The sequence below is a fragment of the Schistocerca nitens genome, chromosome 6 (assembly GCF_023898315.1).
Source record: "Schistocerca nitens isolate TAMUIC-IGC-003100 chromosome 6, iqSchNite1.1, whole genome shotgun sequence".
Taxonomy (NCBI): domain Eukaryota; kingdom Metazoa; phylum Arthropoda; class Insecta; order Orthoptera; family Acrididae; genus Schistocerca; species Schistocerca nitens.
In genome coordinates this window covers 576,641,402-576,661,317 of record NC_064619.1, presented here as the reverse complement: position 1 = coordinate 576,661,317, position 19,916 = coordinate 576,641,402, and the positions used below count along the sequence as shown (strand labels likewise).

Sequence of the window (19,916 nt, the reverse complement as noted above, 5' to 3'; positions counted from 1 at the left end):
TCACACACCGTCATTCTATTGATGGCCTAAATACCGCCTGTTCACGGTCGAATATAGAACAGCTGGTAACATGAGCAACTTAGAAGTTGATACTGAAGTCAGATTGTATACCAGTTACGTTGCTTTCAAACTATGCTGACGAAATAGCTCCACTTTTAGTAATCATACGCAACCACTCGCTAACAGAAGATCCGTGCCTTAAGACTGCAAAGGTGCCCAGGTTACATCAATACGTACGAAAGAGAATAGAAGTAACACCCTCATTAAAGACCCGTATCACTGATATCCATTTGCGGCACTATTTTAGAACTTATATTGTGATCGAGAGTTATGAAATACCTTTAACAAATCGATCTACTATCACACAGCCAACACGCATTTAAAAACTATCTCTCTGGTGAAACACATCAGGTCTGTGTTCAGACGATGAAATGAGTGCTAACAACATGGCACGTCAAATTGATCCCGTGTTTCTAGATTTCCATATTTTGACACCGTTCCTCACAAGCACCTTCTAATGTGCGACTAGATTCGTAATTTCCTGTGCGAACGATCACAGGTCGTAGTAACTGAAGGAAAGTCATCGAGTGAAACAAAAGTAATATCTAGCGTTCAGCAAAGAAATATTACAGGCCCTCTGCTGTTCCTAATTTCTATAAACGATTTAGAAGTCAATTTGATCAGCCTTCTTAGATTGTTTGCATACGATGCTCAAGAAAAGTCAACAGATCAAAACCAATTCCAAAATGATGGAGAGAAGATATATGTACGGTGCGAAAAATGGCAGTTGACTGTAAACAATAAAAATGCGAGCTCCTCCACGTGACAACTGAAATGAATCCGTTAAATTTCGGTTACACGGCAAATCACATAAATTTATAGGTTGTTGATTCAGCTAACCTAACGATTACAATTAGCAACAGCTTATTTGGCACAACACACAGAAAATATTGTGGGAAAGACGAATCGACACTGGGTTTTATTTACAATACGCTTATCGGATACAGCAAACCTACTAAAGTGACTGCCAACAATAGGCTTGTCTGTCCTCTTATGGAGTACTCCCGCGCGGTACGGGTTTCTCGAAAGGTAGCATTGACGAAAGACATAAAAAACGTACAAAGAAGGGCAGCTCGTTTCGATTATCGCGGAACAGGCGAGAGGGTGTAATAGATCTGAAACGCGAGTTGAGATGTCAATCATTAAAACAAAGGTGTGTTTAGTTGTCTCAGGATCTTTCCACGAGTCGCCGGCCGAAGTGGCCGTGCGGTTAAAGGCGCTGCAGTCTGGAACCGCAAGACCGCTACGGTCGCAGGTTCGAATCCTGCCTCGGGCATGGATGTTTGTGATGTCCTTAGGTTAGTTAGGTTTATCTAGTTCTAAGTTCTAGGGGACTAATGACCTCAGCAGTTGAGTCCCATAGTGCTCAGAGCCATTTGAGCCATCTTTCCACGAAATTACAATCACCACCATTCTCCTCCGAATGCGAAAACACACTGACTGATAAAAAAAATGAAGTACGCAGAAGAAGAGGAGGAAACGAAAGAGATTTCATGGGCTGAGAGGCCATGAGATGTTATTTCACTGATTACAAAACTCAGTCAGACTCACAAGGCATTTGGCAGTGTGGGCCCTCTTATCAATATGACATTGCACCCGGTATAACCTGCATGCCTGCACTCATTCGGTTGGGAGTGGTGTCTTAACCCGTTGTATCCTGTTCTGAGCACTGAAACACCGAGTCGAAACAAGGCCCGGGAGTAGACAACATTCCATTGGAACTACTGACAGCCTTGGGAGAGCCAGTCCTGACAAAACTCCATCATCTGGTGAGCAACATGTATGAGACAGGTGAAATACTATCAGACTTCAAGAAGAATATAATAATTCCAATCCCAAACAAGCAGGTGTTGACAGATGTGAAAATTACCAAACTATCTGTTTAATAAGTCACAGCTGCAAAATACTAACGCGAATTCTTTACAGACGAATGGAAAAACTGGTAGAAGCCGACGTCGGGGAAGATTAGTTTGGATTCCGTAGAAATGTTGGAACACATGAGGCAATACTGACCCTACGACTTATCTTAGAAAATAGATTAAGGAAAGGCAGACCTACGTTTCTAGCATTTGTAGACTTAGAGAAAGCTTTTGACAATGTTGACTGGAATACTCTCTTTCAAATTCTGAAGGTGGCAGGGGTAAAATACAGGGAGCGAAAGGCTATTTACAATTTGTACAGAAGCCAGATGGCAGTTATAAGAGTCGAGGGGCACGAAGGGGAAGCAGTGGTTGGGAAGGGAGTGAGACAGGGCTGTAGCCTGTCCCTGATGTTATTCAATCTGTGTATTGAGCAAGCAGTAAAGGAAACAAAAGAAAAATTCGGAGTAGGTATTAAAATCCATGGAGAAGAAATAAAACCTTTGAGGTTCGCCGATGACATTGTAATTCTGTCAGAGACAGCAAAGGACTTGGAAGAGCAGTTGAACGGAATTGACAGTGTCTTGAAAGGAGGATATAAGATGAACATCAACAAAAGCAAAACGAGGATAATGGAATGTGGTCAAATTAAGTCGGGTGATGCTGAGGGAATTAGATTAGGAAATGAGAGATTTAAAGTAGTAGAGGAGTATTGCTATTTGGGGAGCAAAATAACTGATGATTGTCGAAGTAGAGAGGATATAAAATGTAGACTGGCAATGGCAAGGAAAGTGTTTCTGAAGAAGAGAAATTTGTTAACATCGAGTATAGATTTAAGTGTCAGGAAGTCGTTTCTGAAAGTATTTGTATGGAGTGTAGCCATGTATGGAAATGAAACATGGACGATAAATAGTTTGGAAAAGAAGAGAATAGAAGCTTTCGAAATGTGTTGCTACAGAAGAATGCTGAAGATTAGATGGGTAGATCACATAACTAATGAGGAGGTATGGAATAGGATTGGGGAGAAGAGGAGCTTGTGGCACAACTTGACAAGAAGAAGGGACCGGTTGGTAGGACATGTTCTGAGGCATCAAGGGATCACAAATTTAGTAATGGAGGGCAGCGTGGAGGGTAAAAATCGTAGAGGGCGACCAAGAGATGAATACACTAAACAGATTCAGAAGGATGTAGGTAGCAGTAGGTACTGGGAGATGAAGAAGCTTGCACAGGATAGAGTAGCATGGAGAGCTGCATCAAACCAGTCTCAGGACTGAAGACCACAACAACAACAACATCCTGTTCTGATGCAAGCTGGCCCACAATAGTAGTAAGTGGTCCGTGATATCCAGGATACTGGCACTGGAACGGCGTTCAGTCGGAGCTGGTTCCACATACGTTCAACCGCTGACACGTCTATGTGTATTGATGGCCACGGAGCACTTCAACGTAACGCAGGCACTGCATAGACATAGAGCGAGCACTGTCCTGTATGAATGCATAGTTCCACGACGATATATACTGACAAAATTCTTTCGGACTTCCAGTGGCGTCAAGTCGTTTGAAAACCAGGAGCTTTCCGACTAGTGCTTCTCGGCCATTTTCAAGTGGTGACTGTTGAATGATTGCTGCTGGCGTCCTTATATACTCGCGCTGCTTTCAATGACGTCACTGGCGATCGCTCCCGCTTCAACATTCCGATGGCCGGGTTTCAAGCTGTGCTTATGTGCAGACTGCCTTGTTTATTGAAATGTCTGTCAGCAAAGAAGGGAAATGAAGTCGCCTTTATGGTAAGAGCTGACTATGGCTCGAACATCTGGCTGATGCTGGAGTAGGAGACATATCAAGAACAGTCAATGGATCCAACATCATCTCTGCCCCTTGATGACTGGGTGTTGTGTGCTGTCCTTAGGTTAGTTAGGTTTAAGTAGTTCTAAGTTCTAGGGGACTGATGACCATAGATGTTAAGTCCCATAGTGCTCAGAGCCATTTGAACCATTTTTTTGATCCAACATGTAGAATAACGGGAAAAACGCCGGAGCTTCTTGAGCGGTCTTCATTGGAAGAAAATGTCATTAAAAACCTGCTCCCTCAGGCACCTCGACTACTTACATTATGGCCTTCCAAATGTTCATAATAAAAGCATAATCCTACGTCCCATCGTGACCATCATTGAATCACCGACTTAAAAAAATATCTCTGAGCACTATGGGACTTAACATCTGAGGTCATCAGTCCCCTAGATCTTAGAACTACTTAAACCTAACTAACCTAAGTACATCACACACATCCATGCCCGAGGCAGGATTCGAACCTGCGACCGTAGGGGTCGCGCGGTTCCAGACTGACGCGCCTAGAACCGCTCGGCCACACCGGCCGGCGATCACCAACTTACAGGCTCGCAAAAATCTGGCCACTCTCCTTACTCCGCAGATTGGTCACTGTGTGCACCACATCAAGAATACGAACGACTTAAATTCTTGCGGCTTGGAGAAGGAGAAATGATGGTCAGTTTTGATGTGGAGTCATTATTCACGCGCATTCTCGTCACAGATTCTGTAGATCTGCTCTGCAAGTTATTTGACGACACTGTTGTGGATTCGTTTAAGCACACTCTGACGTCATAGTATCTTTTGTGTGATGGAGAACATTTTAACGAAAAGGACGGCTTTGTAGCCAACATGTTTACGAGTACTTCAAGGACATCGCCCTGGACGCGGCTCCTGGAGAACCGAGTCATTTTTCGTTACGTCAACGGCACCTTCGTTGCCTGGTTTCATGGACGTGAAAAACTAAATTCCGCCCAAACAGGGCATGAAGCCCCAACGGTACCGACCGGCCGCCGTGTCATCCTCAGCCCACAGGCATCACTAGATGCGGATATGGAGGGCATGTGGTCAGCACACCGCTCTCACGGCCGTACGTCAGTTTACGAGACCGGAGCCGCTCCTTCTCAATCAGGTAGCTCCTCAGATTTCCTCACAAGGGCTGAGTGCACACCGCTTGCCCACAGCTCTCGGGTCCGCAGCTCGTGGTCGTGCGGTAGCGTTCTCGCTTCCCGCGACCGTGTTCCCGGGTTCGATTCCCGGTGGGGTCAGGGATTTTCTCTGCCTCGTTATGACTGGGTGTTATGTACTGTCCTTAGGTTAGTTAGGTTTAAGTAGTTCTAAGTTCTAGGGGACTGATAACCATAGATGTTAAGTCCCATAGTGCTCAGAGCCATTTGAACCATTTTGAACAGCTCTCGGCAGACTGGATGGTCAGCCATCCAAGCGCTAGCCCAGCGCGACAGCGCTTAACTTCGGTGATCTGACGGGAACCGGTGTTACCACTGCGGTAAGGCCGTTGGCTATGGACGTGAAAAGCACGCAGAATTCTTGGACCACATCAACAGCATCCATGATAACATCATGGTCACGGTAGAGGTTGAGACAGATGGTGCTTTGCCTGTTCTTCACATCCTCGTCCATAGTCACAATGTTTCCGGAAATCTATCAACACGAACCGATGTCTGCATGCGACCAGGTATCACCAACCATCGCAGGAAAGTTCTGTTCACAGGACCTTGGTGCGTCGAGAGGGGGCCGTTTCAGACGCTAAAAACCTTTCGAAGGAACTTCAAAATGGTTCAAATGGCTCTGAGCACTATGGGACTCAACTGCTGTGGTCATAAGTCCCCTAGAACTTAGAACTACTTAAACCTAACTAACCTAAGGACATCACACACATCCATGCCCGAGGCAGGATTCGAACCTGCGACCGTAGTGGTCGTGCGGTTCCAGACTGTAGCGCCTTTAACCGCTCGGCCACTCCGGCCGGCTCGAAGGAACTGAGGCACTTACGAAAGCTATTCAAGGAAAATGGCTGCAACGACGGCCAAATTTAGAAAGCTGTCTTCCCGAAGTAACGTAAGCAAAAGGTCCCTGAGGGGGACACAAAGAAGCTCGCGTTTATGCCGTTCAGTAGCTGAATAACAGGAAATGTTAGACGGCTCGTAAAGAGTGATTAAATCGATTCGGTCTTCAGGGTCCCAGAAGAAATTCGACAACTAATGAGGCCTGTGAAAACGATGTAGGCCTCAGAATGACAGAACTGTATAAAACACCATGTGGGTGTGGACAGTTTTACGTCGGACAGACTGTGCGCACTATTGAACAGCACTGGGTACAACACGAGAGATGTTATCACCTACGGTGTCCTGAGAAATTATATGTAGCAGAACATGCTCTAGAAAATGGACACCGTATTGCAATCGACAAACCATCTGTTTTTACACGGACTAATAGTTTCTGGGCCAGAGTCATAAAAGGAGCGAACTTTTGACAGCATTCTGAATAAAGGCTGCGGCCTGCAGCTAACCACAGCTTGGAACCTGGCCGTCAGAAGGTTGAAGCGGACGCGGCAAGCACGCAATGAAAAAATTACCATATATGGCTCTGAGCGAGCATCAGTGACGTCATTGAAGGCAGCACAGCTATATAAGGATGGCAGTAGCAATCATTCGACTTTCACCACTTGACAATGGCAGAGGAGATCTCGGCCTAAAGCTAGTGGATTTTAAACCACTTGACGCGCCTGGAAGCCCGAGAGAATTTTATGAGCATTGTCCTGTAGAAGAATGGCACCCCCCAGTACTGTCGCATGAGAGGGAACATATGAGGATCGTGACGTACAGTTGTGCCGTCAGAGTTCCCTCAGTCAGTACGAGCCTGACCTGAAATCATACATGATGACTTTCCAGACCATGACGCCGATAATAACATTGCTGTGCTTCTCCTAAACACTGGAAGATTGGGAATTCTGCCCAAGACGGCGTCACACTCGCTGAGGATGGTCGTCTGGAGTAGAGCGGTACTGCGCCTCATCATCTAAACGCAATCCGACGCCATTCGTCGTGAGTCCCTTGTTCCTGGTCACGGGACCACTTCAGACGCAGCCGTTTCTGTTGTAGTCTTAACGACAGCCCACCGATGGGAAGGTAATTGCCTTGTGCAGCCGCTCTTAGTCTCCGAGCAACGCTGAGAGATTACACAGAATGTTGTAGGGAGTCTATTACTTGTTCTCTGGTGGCAGGCACAAGATGCGAATGGTTTAAGATGTGCTTGGTGCACAACACGAAAATCTTCCTTTGTGGAGACTATACGTGGCCGACCAGGAACATGCCTTGCCCCAACGTGCCATGCAGTCAGACGTCGAGTCGCTGTCGCATCAGTATGTCCTGGATATTGCACGATCCGACCAGTTGGCCAAATGGTGACCCACAATGAGGCCTCTTTGAAACTCTCTCAGGTACTGATGACATTGTCTCACACGAGTATACGGCAGCTTCCTGTCCTTCACATTGATCACTCAGCATCTGACGCTGTCCACGCTCCCTACCACGCCTTGTGACGACAATTAACACATGCAACGGTAATGCTCTCTGATGGCCGTTGTGCCTGCCACAAAGAACATAACAGAACTCAGAACTCGCACGAAATAATTTAGTTGTTTATTTATCCCACTTTCTGTTCGAGAGCGCAACGGTCGAGAAATAGTAGCGAAGTAGGCTATATAATAGTGACCGCTACGGGTCACAAAAGCAGATGAGTTTATTTTGTGGACGGCTGGTTTGCGCTTGTGAATGTCTTCAGATGGTTTTACATCATTGTTGCAGACCACTGTTTAAATAAAAATCAGATAATGTGATGATAATTAAATAGACCCAACTGAAACAATTGGAAGTTACTAAGCGACATAGAAGTACCAGTATTTACTATATTGTACAACACAGTTGGTGTGTAAACAATCGAAATATTTTTGTAAAAAAAAGGTGGTAAATGTAATATGGAAACGACGTGGACAGTCCAGCTGTATGTCAGTACTATAACACAGGGTGGTCATAAATTATCTTTAGAAATTAAGGCTTTAATGTCTTTAAAACTATACTAGATATTAGCAAATGGTTTTCAATATGTGATGCAATTACTCATAAAGCTTTTTTCCTTATTCACACACACCAGTGTGTGCGTCCTTAGTGCGACGGATAACGTGTAGTTGGAATTCCATTTTTCTCCACGTACGATTCGAGATCTCCACGGTGGCGCATTCAGCCGCATTACGGATTCGTGCCTTCAAGTCGTGCAGGTCTGAAATCTTGGTTCAGTACACCAGATCCTTTGCAAACGCCACAGGAAGAAGCCTAGTGGTGTGAAATCAGGGATCGTGGCGTCTGTACCTATAAGGCCACACACTGAGCTTTCTCCTGTGGCGTCCATATTTTCAAGTTCAATTTTGCTTCAAAATTGCGTCACCTGGAAGGTAAAAATAACTTTATGAGTTGTCTTATCACATGTTAAAAACCGTTTGTTAATATCTAGTATAGTTTTAAAATGATTGAAGTCTTCAGTTGTAAAGATAATTTATAGAAACCCTGCGCTTTATAACGTATGTACTTCCACTTGCTTCAAATGGATCTATTTAGTCATCATCGCATGATACGGCTTTTATTTAAAGAGTGATCGCCAATATTGAGCACAGAAACATGTAGGTGAATGTAAAACCACCTGAAGATGGGCGCAAGCCCGAAACCGTTCGTGCCTCAAACAGAATCATCTTCTATTATAACTGGTAGGGGTTATTATTCTCCACCCTATAAGGGAGTTCGACTGCATCCATTATGGATAGAATTCACTTAGTGTCGAACTCGTCCCATAAATCTCGTGCTAAGAACTTAATTCTGAGTTGCAGAATAGTCACGTAGTGTCCAAGGAGTAGAAAAGCAACTGGAATCACTCAACAGAGGAAGGTCCACTGGACCTGACGGGATACCAATTCGATTATACACAGAGTCCGAGAAAGAACTTGCCCCCCTTCTAACAGCTGTGTACCGCAAGTCTCTAGAGGAACGGAAGGTTCCAAATGATTGGAAAAGAGCACAGGTAGTCCCAGTCTTCAAGAAGGGTCGTCGAGCAGATAAGGAAAACTATACACCTATATCTCTGACGTCGATCTGTTGTAGACTTTTAGAATATGTTTTTTGCTCGTGTATCATATCGTTTCTGGACACCCAGAATCTACTCTGAAGGAATCAACATGGATTCCGGAAACAGCGATCGTGTGAGACCCAACTCGTTTTATTTGTTCATGAGACCCAGAAAATATTAGATACAGGCTCCCAGGTAGATGCCATTTTCCTTGACTTCCGGAAGGCGTTCGATACAGTTCCGCACTGTCGCCTGATAAACAAAGAGCCTACGGAATATCAGACCAGCTGTGTGGCTGTATTGAAGAGTTTTTAGCAAACGGAACACAGCATGTTGTTCTCAATGGAGAGACGTCTACAGACACTAAAGTAACCTCTGGCGTTCCGCAGGGGAGTGTTATGGGACCATTGCTTTTCAGAATATATATAAATGACCTAGTAGATAGTGTCGGAAGTTCCATGCGGTTTTTCGCGGATGATGCTGTAGTATACAAAGAAGTTGCAGCATTAGAAAATTGCAGCGAAATGCAGGAAGATCTGCAGCGGATAGGCACTTGGTGCAGGGAGTGGCAACTGTCCCTTAACATAGACAAATGTAATGTATTGCGAAAACATAGAAAGAAGGATTCTTTATTGTATGATTATATGATAGCGGAACAAACACTGGTAGCAGTTACTTCTGTAAAATATCTGGGAGTATGCGTGCGGAACGATTTGAAGTAGAATGATCATATAAAATTAATTGTTGGTAAGGCGGGTACCAGGTTGAGATTCATTGGGAGAGTGCTTAGAAAATGTAGTCCAGCAACAAAGGAGGTGGCTTACAAAACACTCGTTCGACCTATACTTGAGTATTGCTCATCAGTGTGGGATCCGTACCAGATCGGGTTGACGGACGAGATAGAGAAAATCCAAAGAAGAGCTGCGCGTTTCGTCACAGGGTTATTTGGTGAGCGTGATAGCGTTACGGAGATTATTAGCAAAGTCAAGTGGCAGACTCTGCAAGAAAGGCGCTCTGCATCGCGGTGTAGCCTGCTGTCCAGGTTTCGAGAGGGTGCGTTTCAGGATGAGGTATCGAATATATTGCTTCCCCCTACTTATAGGTCCCGAGGAGATCACGAATGTAAAATTAGAGAGATTCGAGCGCTCACGGAGGCTTTCCGGCAGTCGTTCTTCCCGCGAACCATACGCGACTGGAACAGGAAACGGAGGTAATGACAGTGCCCTCCGCCACTCACCGTTGGGTGGCTTGCGGAGTATAAATGTAGATGTAGATGTAGAGACTGCTTGTAGTGTGCAGCCGCGGCTCACCATCAGGTGTGGGGCAGCAGACGGCCATCCCGCAGCCGGCGGGACACGGGTGTAGCGAGTCCGCGGGCCGCGTGCGCAGACAGCGCGCGCACAGTGGGCGGCCGCTGGCGGCGGCTGCGGTGGCGCGCGGCGCCAGCACGAGCGGCGGGTCCCTGAGCAGCAGGTGGCCCGCAGACAGCGCCCGCTGCGCCGCCAGGCCGCGGCCCTCCACCGGCGACGGGAACAGCCGCCAGGGGCCGGCGCACCCCGAGTGCTGCCGCAGCAGCCGCTCCGTGTCCTCCAGGTCCTCCTCCTCCCCCTCGCTCCAATCGCACACCTGCCCAGTTATACAAGTGGCCACCACGTCAAACAGCTTAAACGGCGAGTCACATTTATCTACAACGTTCGTCAAATATCGAACAAAGTGTTTCCGTAATCCCATTTGCCACCACAATATCCAAGATAAAAACGTTAACTACGCTTCTTTAAAAAGAAGTATCCTGTTTTTACTCCAGAATATAATTCGCTACTGAGATAAAGAGTAACATTACTTCTGAAACTGTAATTTTTCTGTAGCTTTCTTATCTTATTTGGTTTCAGGCAGTTGACCTTAACCCTATAAACACTTGAGGAAGCATATATGGCCACGGTAGAGTCCATTATCTCGTGCTAAAAATAAAATGTCTTATCTCTGCGGTTGTTGTTGATGAACATCAACAAAAGCAAAACGAGGATAATGGAATGTAGTCCAATTAAGTCGGGTGATGCTGAGGGAATTAGATTAGGAAATGAGACGCTTAAAGTAGTAAAGGAGTTTTGCTATTTGGTGAGCAAAATAACTGATGATGGTCGAAGTAGAGAGGATAAATGGCAAGGAAAGCGTTTCTGAAGAAGAGAAATTTGTTAACATCGAGTATAGATTTAAGTGTCAGGAAGTCGTTTCTGAAAGTATTTGTATGGAGTGTAGCCATGTATGGTAGTGAAACATGGACGATAAATAGTTTAGACAAGAAGAGAATAGAAGCTTTCGAAATGTGGTGCTACAGAAGAATGCTGAAGATTAGATGGGTAGATCACATAACTAATGAGGAGGTATTCAATAGAATTGGGGAGAAGAGGAGTTTGTGGCACAACTTGACTAGAAGAAGGGATCGCTTGGTAGGACATGTTCTGAGGCATCGAGGCATCACCAATTTAGTATTGGAGCGCAGCGTGGAGGGTAAAAATCGTAGAGGGAGAACAAGAGATGAATACACTAAACAGATTCAAAAGGATGTAGGTTGCAGTAAGTACTGGGGGAAGAAGAAGCGTGCACAGGATAGAGTAGCATGGAGAGCTGCATCAAACCAGTCTCAGGACTGAAGACCACAACAACAACATCTCTGCGGTACACAAATCGTCGAAAGCAGATATTAATCTCTTCAAAATTCATATTGGCACAAACACCAGATTATTACAGAGACTATATCGACATCATTTTTAATCAACATAAATACTGTCCCGTGTTTGATCTCATCCACTGCTTAAAAGTTGAATCAAAAGTATCAGGAACGGCTGCTGAAGACCTCCCGATTAGGAGTCACATTCGCTCTGCCAAAGACCTTGTACAAGAGCGAAGGGGGGGACAGAGATGGGGGCACGCTATTGTCCTTAGGGTGGGAAACTGCCCCTAAAAGGTGGAAGGATCAGCAATGATCAACGGCACGAAGACACCGAAGGCAACGGAAACCACTGCTTTAAAGACACACAATGTTCATCCACAGAACATGTAGACTGTAAGTGAAAAAATGTCGTGAGGGTCTCTCCATTGGCAGAATAAACCTGTCCTCGTCTCCTGAAGCGGACTGCCAAATGGGAGCTAGCCAAGAGAAATAGAATGAATAACAAACAAAACCGTAACAATCTACGAGCCGTAGCGTAAAATATCAGAACGTGATAAGAAAATTAGAAAACCTGAAAGTGTAAATGAATAGGCTCAGTCTACATACATTGACCAAAAAAGAAGGTAGTAGCAGGAAGGAGCTGTGCGACATAAGCGAAAGCTAGTAGGTGTGTTTCTACACTACTGGCCATTCAAATTGCTACACCACGAAGACGACGTGCTACAGACGCGAAATTTAACCTACAGGAAGAAGATCCTGTGATATGCAAATGATTAGCTTTTCAGAGCATTCACACAAGGTTGGCGCCGGTGGCGACACCTACAACGTGCTCACATGAGGAAAGTTTCCAACCGATTTCTCATACACAAACAGCAGTTGACCGGCGTTGCCCGGTGAAACGTTGTTGTGATGACTCGTGTAAGGAGGAGAAATGCGTACCATCACGTTTCCGACTTGGATAAAGGTCGGATTGTAGCCTATCGCCATTGCGGTTTATCGTATCGCGACATTGCTGCTCGCGTTGGTCGAGGTCCAATGACTGTTAGCAGAATATGGAATCGGTGGGTTCAGGAAGGTAATACGGAACGCCGTGCTGGGTCCTAACGGCTTCGTATCACTAACAGCCGTGATGACAGGCATCTTATCCGCATGGCTGTAGCGGATCGTGCAGCCACGTCTCGATCCCTGAGTCAACAGATAGGGACGTTTGCAAGACAACAGCCATCTGCACGAACAATTCGACGACGTTTGCAGCAGCACGGACTATCAGCTCGGATGTCATGGCTGCGGCTACCCCTGACGCTGCATCACAGATAGGAGCCAGGAGTGCCTACGATGGTGTACTCAATGACGAACCTGGGTGCACGAATGGCAAAACGTTCTTTTTTCGTATGAATCCAGGTTCTGTTTACAGCATCATGATGTTCGCATCCGTGTTTGGCGTCATCACGGTGAACGCACACTGGAAGCGTGTATTCGTGATCGCCATACCGGCGTATCATCCGGCGTGATGGTATGGGGTGCCATTGGTTACAGGCCTCGATCGCCTCTTGTTCGCATTGACGGGACTCTGAACAGTGGACGTTACATTTCAGATGTGGTACGACCCGTGGCTCTATCCTTCATTTGATCCCAGCGAAACCCTAAATTTCAGCAGGGTAATGCGCGACCGCTTGCAGGTTCTGTACGGGCCTTTCTGGATACAGAAAATGTTCGACAGCTGCCCTGGCCAGCACATTCTCCAGATCTGTCACCAACTGAAAACGTCTGGTCAATGGTGGCCGAGCAAGTGGCTCGTCACAATACGCCAGTCACTACTCTTGATGAACTGTGGTATCGTGTTGAAGCTGCATGTGCAGCTGTACCTGTACACGCCATCCAAGCTCTGTTTGACTCAATGCCCAGGCGTATCAAGGCCGTTATTACGGCCAGAGGTGGTTGCTCTGGGTACTGATTTCTCAGGACGTACGTACCCAAGTTGCGTGAAAATGTAATCGCATGTCAGGTCTAGTATAATATATTTGTTCAATGTATACCCGTTTATCATATGCATTTCTTCTTGGTGAAGCAATTTTAATGGCTAGTAGTGTACATCCGAAAGATGACGTACATTAAAATTTCACGCCAGTCGCATAAGAGGGGCGCTGGCAGCGCCGCTATGATGATGAATATCGAGTTCGATTTAAACACACGCTGTAACGGTCATGGCCGTTAGTTACTTTTCAGACTGGTCGTGATGAGCCTTTAAGGCGGAAAAGATGCCATTATCAATACCTCACTGAGGTCGTGTAATAGAGCTACGAGCGACTGGATGTTCCTTCTCGACACTTCAGAAACATTTGGCAGGAGTGTAGCCACTGTACATGATTGCTGGCAGTGGTGGTCATGAGAATGTACAGTCGCAAGAATAACGGGCTCTGGACGGTCACGTGGCACCACCGAGAGGGGAGACCATCGTGTCCGATGTGTGGCTCTGGTGCAAAGTATTATATCTGCAACAGCAATTGTCACCACGGTGACATAATGAACTGTTTCAGATCGGTTACTTAAAGGACAGCTTCGAGCCAAACGCCCTGCAGCATTTTATTCCAATTACCCCAGACCACCGTCATTTGCGGCATTAATTGTGTCAAGTGGGAGTTCATTGCACGGAAGAGAGGATCGCTGTTGTCTTTTCTGACGAAAACCGGTTCTGCCTTGGCGACAGTGATAGCCGTGCTTTGGCTAGAACGAGTCCAGTTGAGGACCTGCAACCAAACTGCCTGCGTGTTAGACACGCCGGGCCTACACCTGGAGTTATGACCTGAGGTGCGATTTCGTATGACAGCAGGAGCACTCTCGTAGTTATCACATGCGCCCTGATTGCAAATTTCTACGTCAGTCTGTTGATTCGACCTGTTGTGCTGCCATTCATGAACAGCATTCCAAAGGGTGTTTTCCTACAGGATAACGCTCGATCACATACCTTTGTTGTAATCCAACATGCTCTAAAGAGTGTCGACATGCTGCCTTGACCTGCTCGATCTGTCTCCGATCGAAAACATATGGGACATCATCGGATCAGAACTCCAGCGTCATCCAGAACCATCAATAATCATCCATGTATTGACCGATCAAATGCTACAGGCATGGAACTCCATTCCACAAACTGACATCCGACACCTGTACAACACAATGCATACACGTTTGCATGCTTGCGTTAAACATTCTAGCGGTCTCACCGGTTCTTAATGTAGCAACATTTCATATTCGCAATGGCTTATCTCGCGCTTATATTAACCTGTGATCTTGCAATATTAATCGCTTAATTTTGTTACCGAGGCAACTGTATTCCAGTAATCTGATTACTCTTCGCTGATTATTTTTTGGTGTTGCGATTTTTTTTACATAGCATATATTGTGGCATCAGTGCAGAGAAATGGAAAGAAGATAAGTATTTGTGGTCAGACTAATACGGGGTAATATCAATATCAGGGGAAATATTGTAACGGGAATAGGATTCGTTATGAAGGTAGAGCAGAGCATGAGTTATCGTGAACATATCAGTAATACAATTACTCTCATCAGAATCGAAAAAAAACTCGTCATGAACAATATTTGTGACATACATTCTGACGTCGCAGGTAGAAGATGAAGAGATAGAAAAAATATGTGAGGATAGTGAACGTCTCAGTCCGTAAATGAAGATGAAAATCTAGTAATCGTGGGTGATAGGAAGGCTGTAGTAGGAGGAGAAATAGGAGAGGAAACGAGCCCGTTAATAGGCACGAGAGAGGAGAAAGCTTAATTGAGCTCTGTAATAATGTTAACTAATAATACAGAATAAGTGTTTAAATATCACAAGAGATTGAAGAATATCTGGACGAGACCAGCAGACACTGGAAGTTGCCAGCTGGATGACAAAGATTCCGAAATCCGATACTGAATTGCAAGTTGAATCGAGTTGCAGATGTGGACTGAAATCACAATTTACTAATAATGGATCTTCCAGATAAACCAGTCTGGGAAGCAATAATTTACTGAACTACTGAAGAATGATCGGAAGCGTTTGAAGTTCACTTTAGGCTGTAGATATTGCGATAATGAATACCACAAGATGCAGTTAAGATGAAGACGAATGAACATCTCCAGAAATGGCAGTGGCAGCTGAACAGACAAATATGAATACAAGGAAGGTAATTGCTAAGAAATCTAGTATTACAGAAGAAATACTTCAATTTATCGACGAAAGAAGGAAGAACAAAAATGAGCAGGAAACACAGGAATAAAGCAATATACGTTACTTATTAATGAAGTGAATAAGAATTACAGGGAAGCCAAAACGAAATGATTTCAGGAAAAGTGCGAAGAAATCGATAAGACGATGGCCGTCGGTAGGACTGATGCAACTAAGTCAAAACAACCTTCGGTGAAATTAAAAGCAAGGGTGTCAATATTAACAGTGGAAGATGAATTCCGCTGTGAACGTAGAGAAAGGACAGACACGTGGAAAGAGTACACTGAATGCGTTTACGAAGGCAAAGAACTGTCTGATGTGATAGAAGAAGAAATGGAGGTCGATATCGAAGACACAGAGTATGTGATGTTAAAGTTTAACCGAACTCTGTAGGACTTGCGATCGAGTAAAGCGTAAGATACCGATCACATCCCTTCAGAATTTCTAAAATCATCATAGAAAGTTGCAACAAACAACTGCTTTCGTAAGACATAGATCACACCCCTTCAGAATTTCTGAAATCATCACAATAAGTTGAAACCAAACGACTGTTCAAGTTCGTGTGTTGACTATAAGACTGGAGGCATACCATCCAACTTTCGAAAAAATATCATCCGTACAATGCCGAAGTTAGCAAGTACAGAGAAATACGAGAACTATCCCACAATCAGTTTGGCAACTCATGCCTCAAAGTTTGCTGGCAAGAATAGTGTGCAGAAGAACTGAAAACAAAACTGAGGATCTTTTATACGACGGTTAGTTTCACTTCAGGACAGAGAGGAAAGTCTGACGGTGCGCTTGATAATGGAAATAAGACGGAAGAAAACTATACACTTTCGTATAATCTGTTGACCTAGAAACAGCGTTCGACAATGTAAAATGTTGCAAGACGTCCGAAATTCACAGGAAAGTAGGTGTAGGCTATAGGAAAAGGCGGGAAATAATATACAACATGTGAAAGGTTATGCTGAAGGAATTAGATTAGGAAATGAGACACTTAAAGTAGCAGATGAGTTTTGCTATTTTGGAAGCAAAATAACTGATTATGCTCGAAGTAGAGTGGATATGAAATGTAGACTGGCAATCGCAAGAAAAGGGTCTTTGAAGAAGACAAATTTGTTAACATCCAGTGTAGATTTAAGTGTCAGGAAGTCGTTTCTGGAAGTATTTGTAGGGAGTGTAGCCATGTATGAAAATAAGAGACGGACGACAAACAGTTTAGACAAGAAGAGAATAGAAGCTTTCGAGATGTGGTGCTACAGACGAATGCTGAAGATAAGATGTGTAGATCACGTAACTAATGAGGAGGTACTGAATAGAACTGGGGAGGAGAGAAATTTGTGGTACAACCTGACTAGAAGAAGGGATCGGTTGGTAGGATACATTCTGAGGCATCAGGGGGTCACCAATTTAGTACTGGAGGTAAGCGTGAGTGGTAAAAATCGTAGAGGGAGACCAAGAGATGAATACAGTAAGCAATTTCAGAAGGATGTAGGTCGTAGTAGTTATTCGGAAACAGACAGGATAGCGTAGCATGGAGAGCTGCATCAAACCAGTCTTTGGACTGAAGACCACAACAAGATGTAAAAGAATCAAGGGCAAAAATAAGAACGAAAGACCGGAAAAGAAGTGTTCGTCTTAGAAAGACAGCGCTTGAATCTTTTGTCGCTACTTTTTAATCTACACTTCGAAGAAGCAAGTATCGTAATAACAGCAAGGTTCAGGAATGGGTTTAGAATTGATAGTGAAAAGACGTCAGTGGTAAAATTCGCTAATGACATTGCTGTCCTGACTGAAATTGAGGAAGAATCGCAGCTCGTGTTAAATGGAATGAACACTCTAATGACCAGGTGTTATGGCTTGAGAGAAAACCGAAGAAACGCGGAAGCGTAGCATCAAAATTGGAAACCATGAAACAGACCCAGTGAAGGAATTCTGCTACCTTGGAGTCAAAATAACAGATGACAGACGAAGCAAGGAAGACATAAAAAGCAGACTTTGTACAGGCAAAGAGGGCCTTCCTGGGCAAAAGAAGTCGTCTAGTATCTGACATTGACCTTAAGCAGAGGACATAATTCCCCAGATTACACGTTTGGAGTATAGTAATTTATGGAAGGGAAACACGAAGGTTGTGGTGAACAAGAAATGTTCAGAGCACATACTTGTGACTACATGGCCACAAATACACGGTTCCTGTTTTGATTACAGTACTAATTTTTTAAACTGACTGAGATGTTTCCCTTCTTTTTCTAAAGTCATGTTGTGAAAAATGTTAAGAGTTTTATAGACTTAAGTTATATACTAAAACAAGATGAATGTGAGTCTGCGAGTGTTATGAAATCTACACATGCTGATCTATACTTACAGGCTCCACACCGTTGCACTGTGGGGACGTGTCAGCTTCTCCATTGCAGAAGTGGTTGCTGTTCGCCTGAGAATTCAGTTCTTTGGCTGGACGGAGACTCTTATGCTTTGAGTGCAACGCTACACGAGTCTCCTCACCATCCTGTAACTCTTTCTCATTTTGTGTCACAGTCTCCATATTTTCTTGGATTTTCAAAGGAAAACTTGACCTGGAAGATTTGTCCTCGAAATCACTTTGTCGTTCCGCATTAACTGACTGTCAAAGCTCTAATTTTTGTCAGTACACCTTCACCGAAATGGACTTGACAAGGCACCAGATTATATCAACGATGAGCTTCCAAAGCTATTTCCGCTGAAGGCAATCTCGTTCACCTGAAAAAAGCACGTGCCATCAAAGTAAATAATTCCACAAACTCCCATTCTACATTTATAAGTGACAAAAATAAAAAAATCGCTATTTTTGTTTTCTTTAGTCCAAAGACTGATACTGATTTGACACAGATCTCCACGCTAGTCTACTCCCTGTAACACAGACCCGAAGATGGCAACAGAGAATTGCCGAAACTGGTAATTTATGTGGATAAATGATTTTAACGATAAATGAAAAGCGCTAGTTTGATTTTGTTCTGTAATATTTCTTTTATTGTGTTAACTCGTATTCGGCTTATAACACCATCTTCAGACATTAACTGACTATTGTCACCGAAAAAGTTACAATGTTTGTAAACGAAGGCCACACCTACCAGGGAGAGTCCCATGTCATTCACTTAGCAAAGAAAGGCAAAAACCCCAGCCTGATGGAAGCCCTAGAAATTAATAAACATCTATCTCACAGTCCAGATCTAATCTTAAATGACCTATCGCAGGTTAATACTTCTAAACTTCACATAATCCTCTCTGTTTCGCGTTACTTCGCACATTGTCTCTTCCTACGTATTCCCCCATTTTCCCGTATTCATTGAGTTCTTTATTATATTAAAATTATCGATGTAATTCATATAGACCGTAGTTACAATTGTTAAATCTTTCTTTTAACTGGTACTTGTATTACTTTCCAAGTTTAATACCTCATGTAGCTGTCTCATCAAGTAAGGTGTTAATTTTACTTGGTTCATTTATTTCACGCAAACTGTTACATAGGCACAGTTTTGAGTATAATGTTAATGTTTTTCCTGTTTGCTTCTTTCATATTGTTCACTGTTTACTTTTTAAAATGCAGTACAACATCCCTGTATGTTTTCCCTCACACTCCTCTATTTTCCTGAATTTATTTATTTCTGTTTATCTTATTGACATTGGTGAAGTTCCTCATATATTCTGCTGTTACATTGTTAATTCTTTCTTTTAGTTGTGTGTCACTCTCCATGTTTTATACCTCATGAAATAGCCTTGTCAAGTACTAATTTTATTTTACTTAATTGGATTTGTTTATTAATATAAACTGTTATGTAGGTTAATGCACCATTTTCCTGTCTCTCCCTTTATATTTATTTACTGTTCACATTTTTACTTTTTACATTGCGTTACCACCACTGTGTCAAAGATGTTATTTACTGTGTATTTCGTCTTCACTCTAGATGTGTAACTTCTTTTGCAGTGTCATTTTCAAACGTTGTAACTTTTTTAGCGACAATAATCAGTAAATGTGTGAAGATGGCCTTGTAAGCCGAAAAACCGGTTATCATAATAAAAGTATTACTGTAGAAAAAAAACTAGCGCTTTTCGCCTATTATACCGTTGTTCTACCAGGAATCGCCTGAAGATTCAGTTAACATGAGTATGGT

General features: G+C 43.9%; 1 protein-coding gene and 1 long non-coding RNA gene across 3 annotated transcripts in view; both read right to left on the bottom strand.

Moving 5' to 3' along the window:
• The window catches only part of LOC126263483 (SET domain-containing protein SmydA-8-like), an 86,104-nt gene extending 75,885 nt beyond the window's left edge, over positions 1–10,219 (bottom strand). Inside the window, exon 1 of the mRNA XM_049960575.1 lies at positions 10,134–10,219. Within this exon, the coding sequence (XP_049816532.1) occupies positions 10,134–10,219 (86 nt within the window). The remainder of the gene's footprint in view (positions 1–10,133) is intronic.
• A 239-nt stretch (positions 10,220–10,458) lies between these two features.
• The window catches only part of LOC126263680 (uncharacterized), a 164,037-nt gene continuing 154,579 nt past the window's right edge, over positions 10,459–19,916 (bottom strand). For both annotated transcript variants that reach the window (XR_007546888.1, XR_007546889.1), the window contains exons 2-3: positions 18,134–18,504; positions 10,459–10,507 (exon numbers count right to left, since the gene is read on the bottom strand). This is a non-coding gene — a long non-coding RNA (uncharacterized LOC126263680). The remainder of the gene's footprint in view (positions 10,508–18,133; positions 18,505–19,916) is intronic.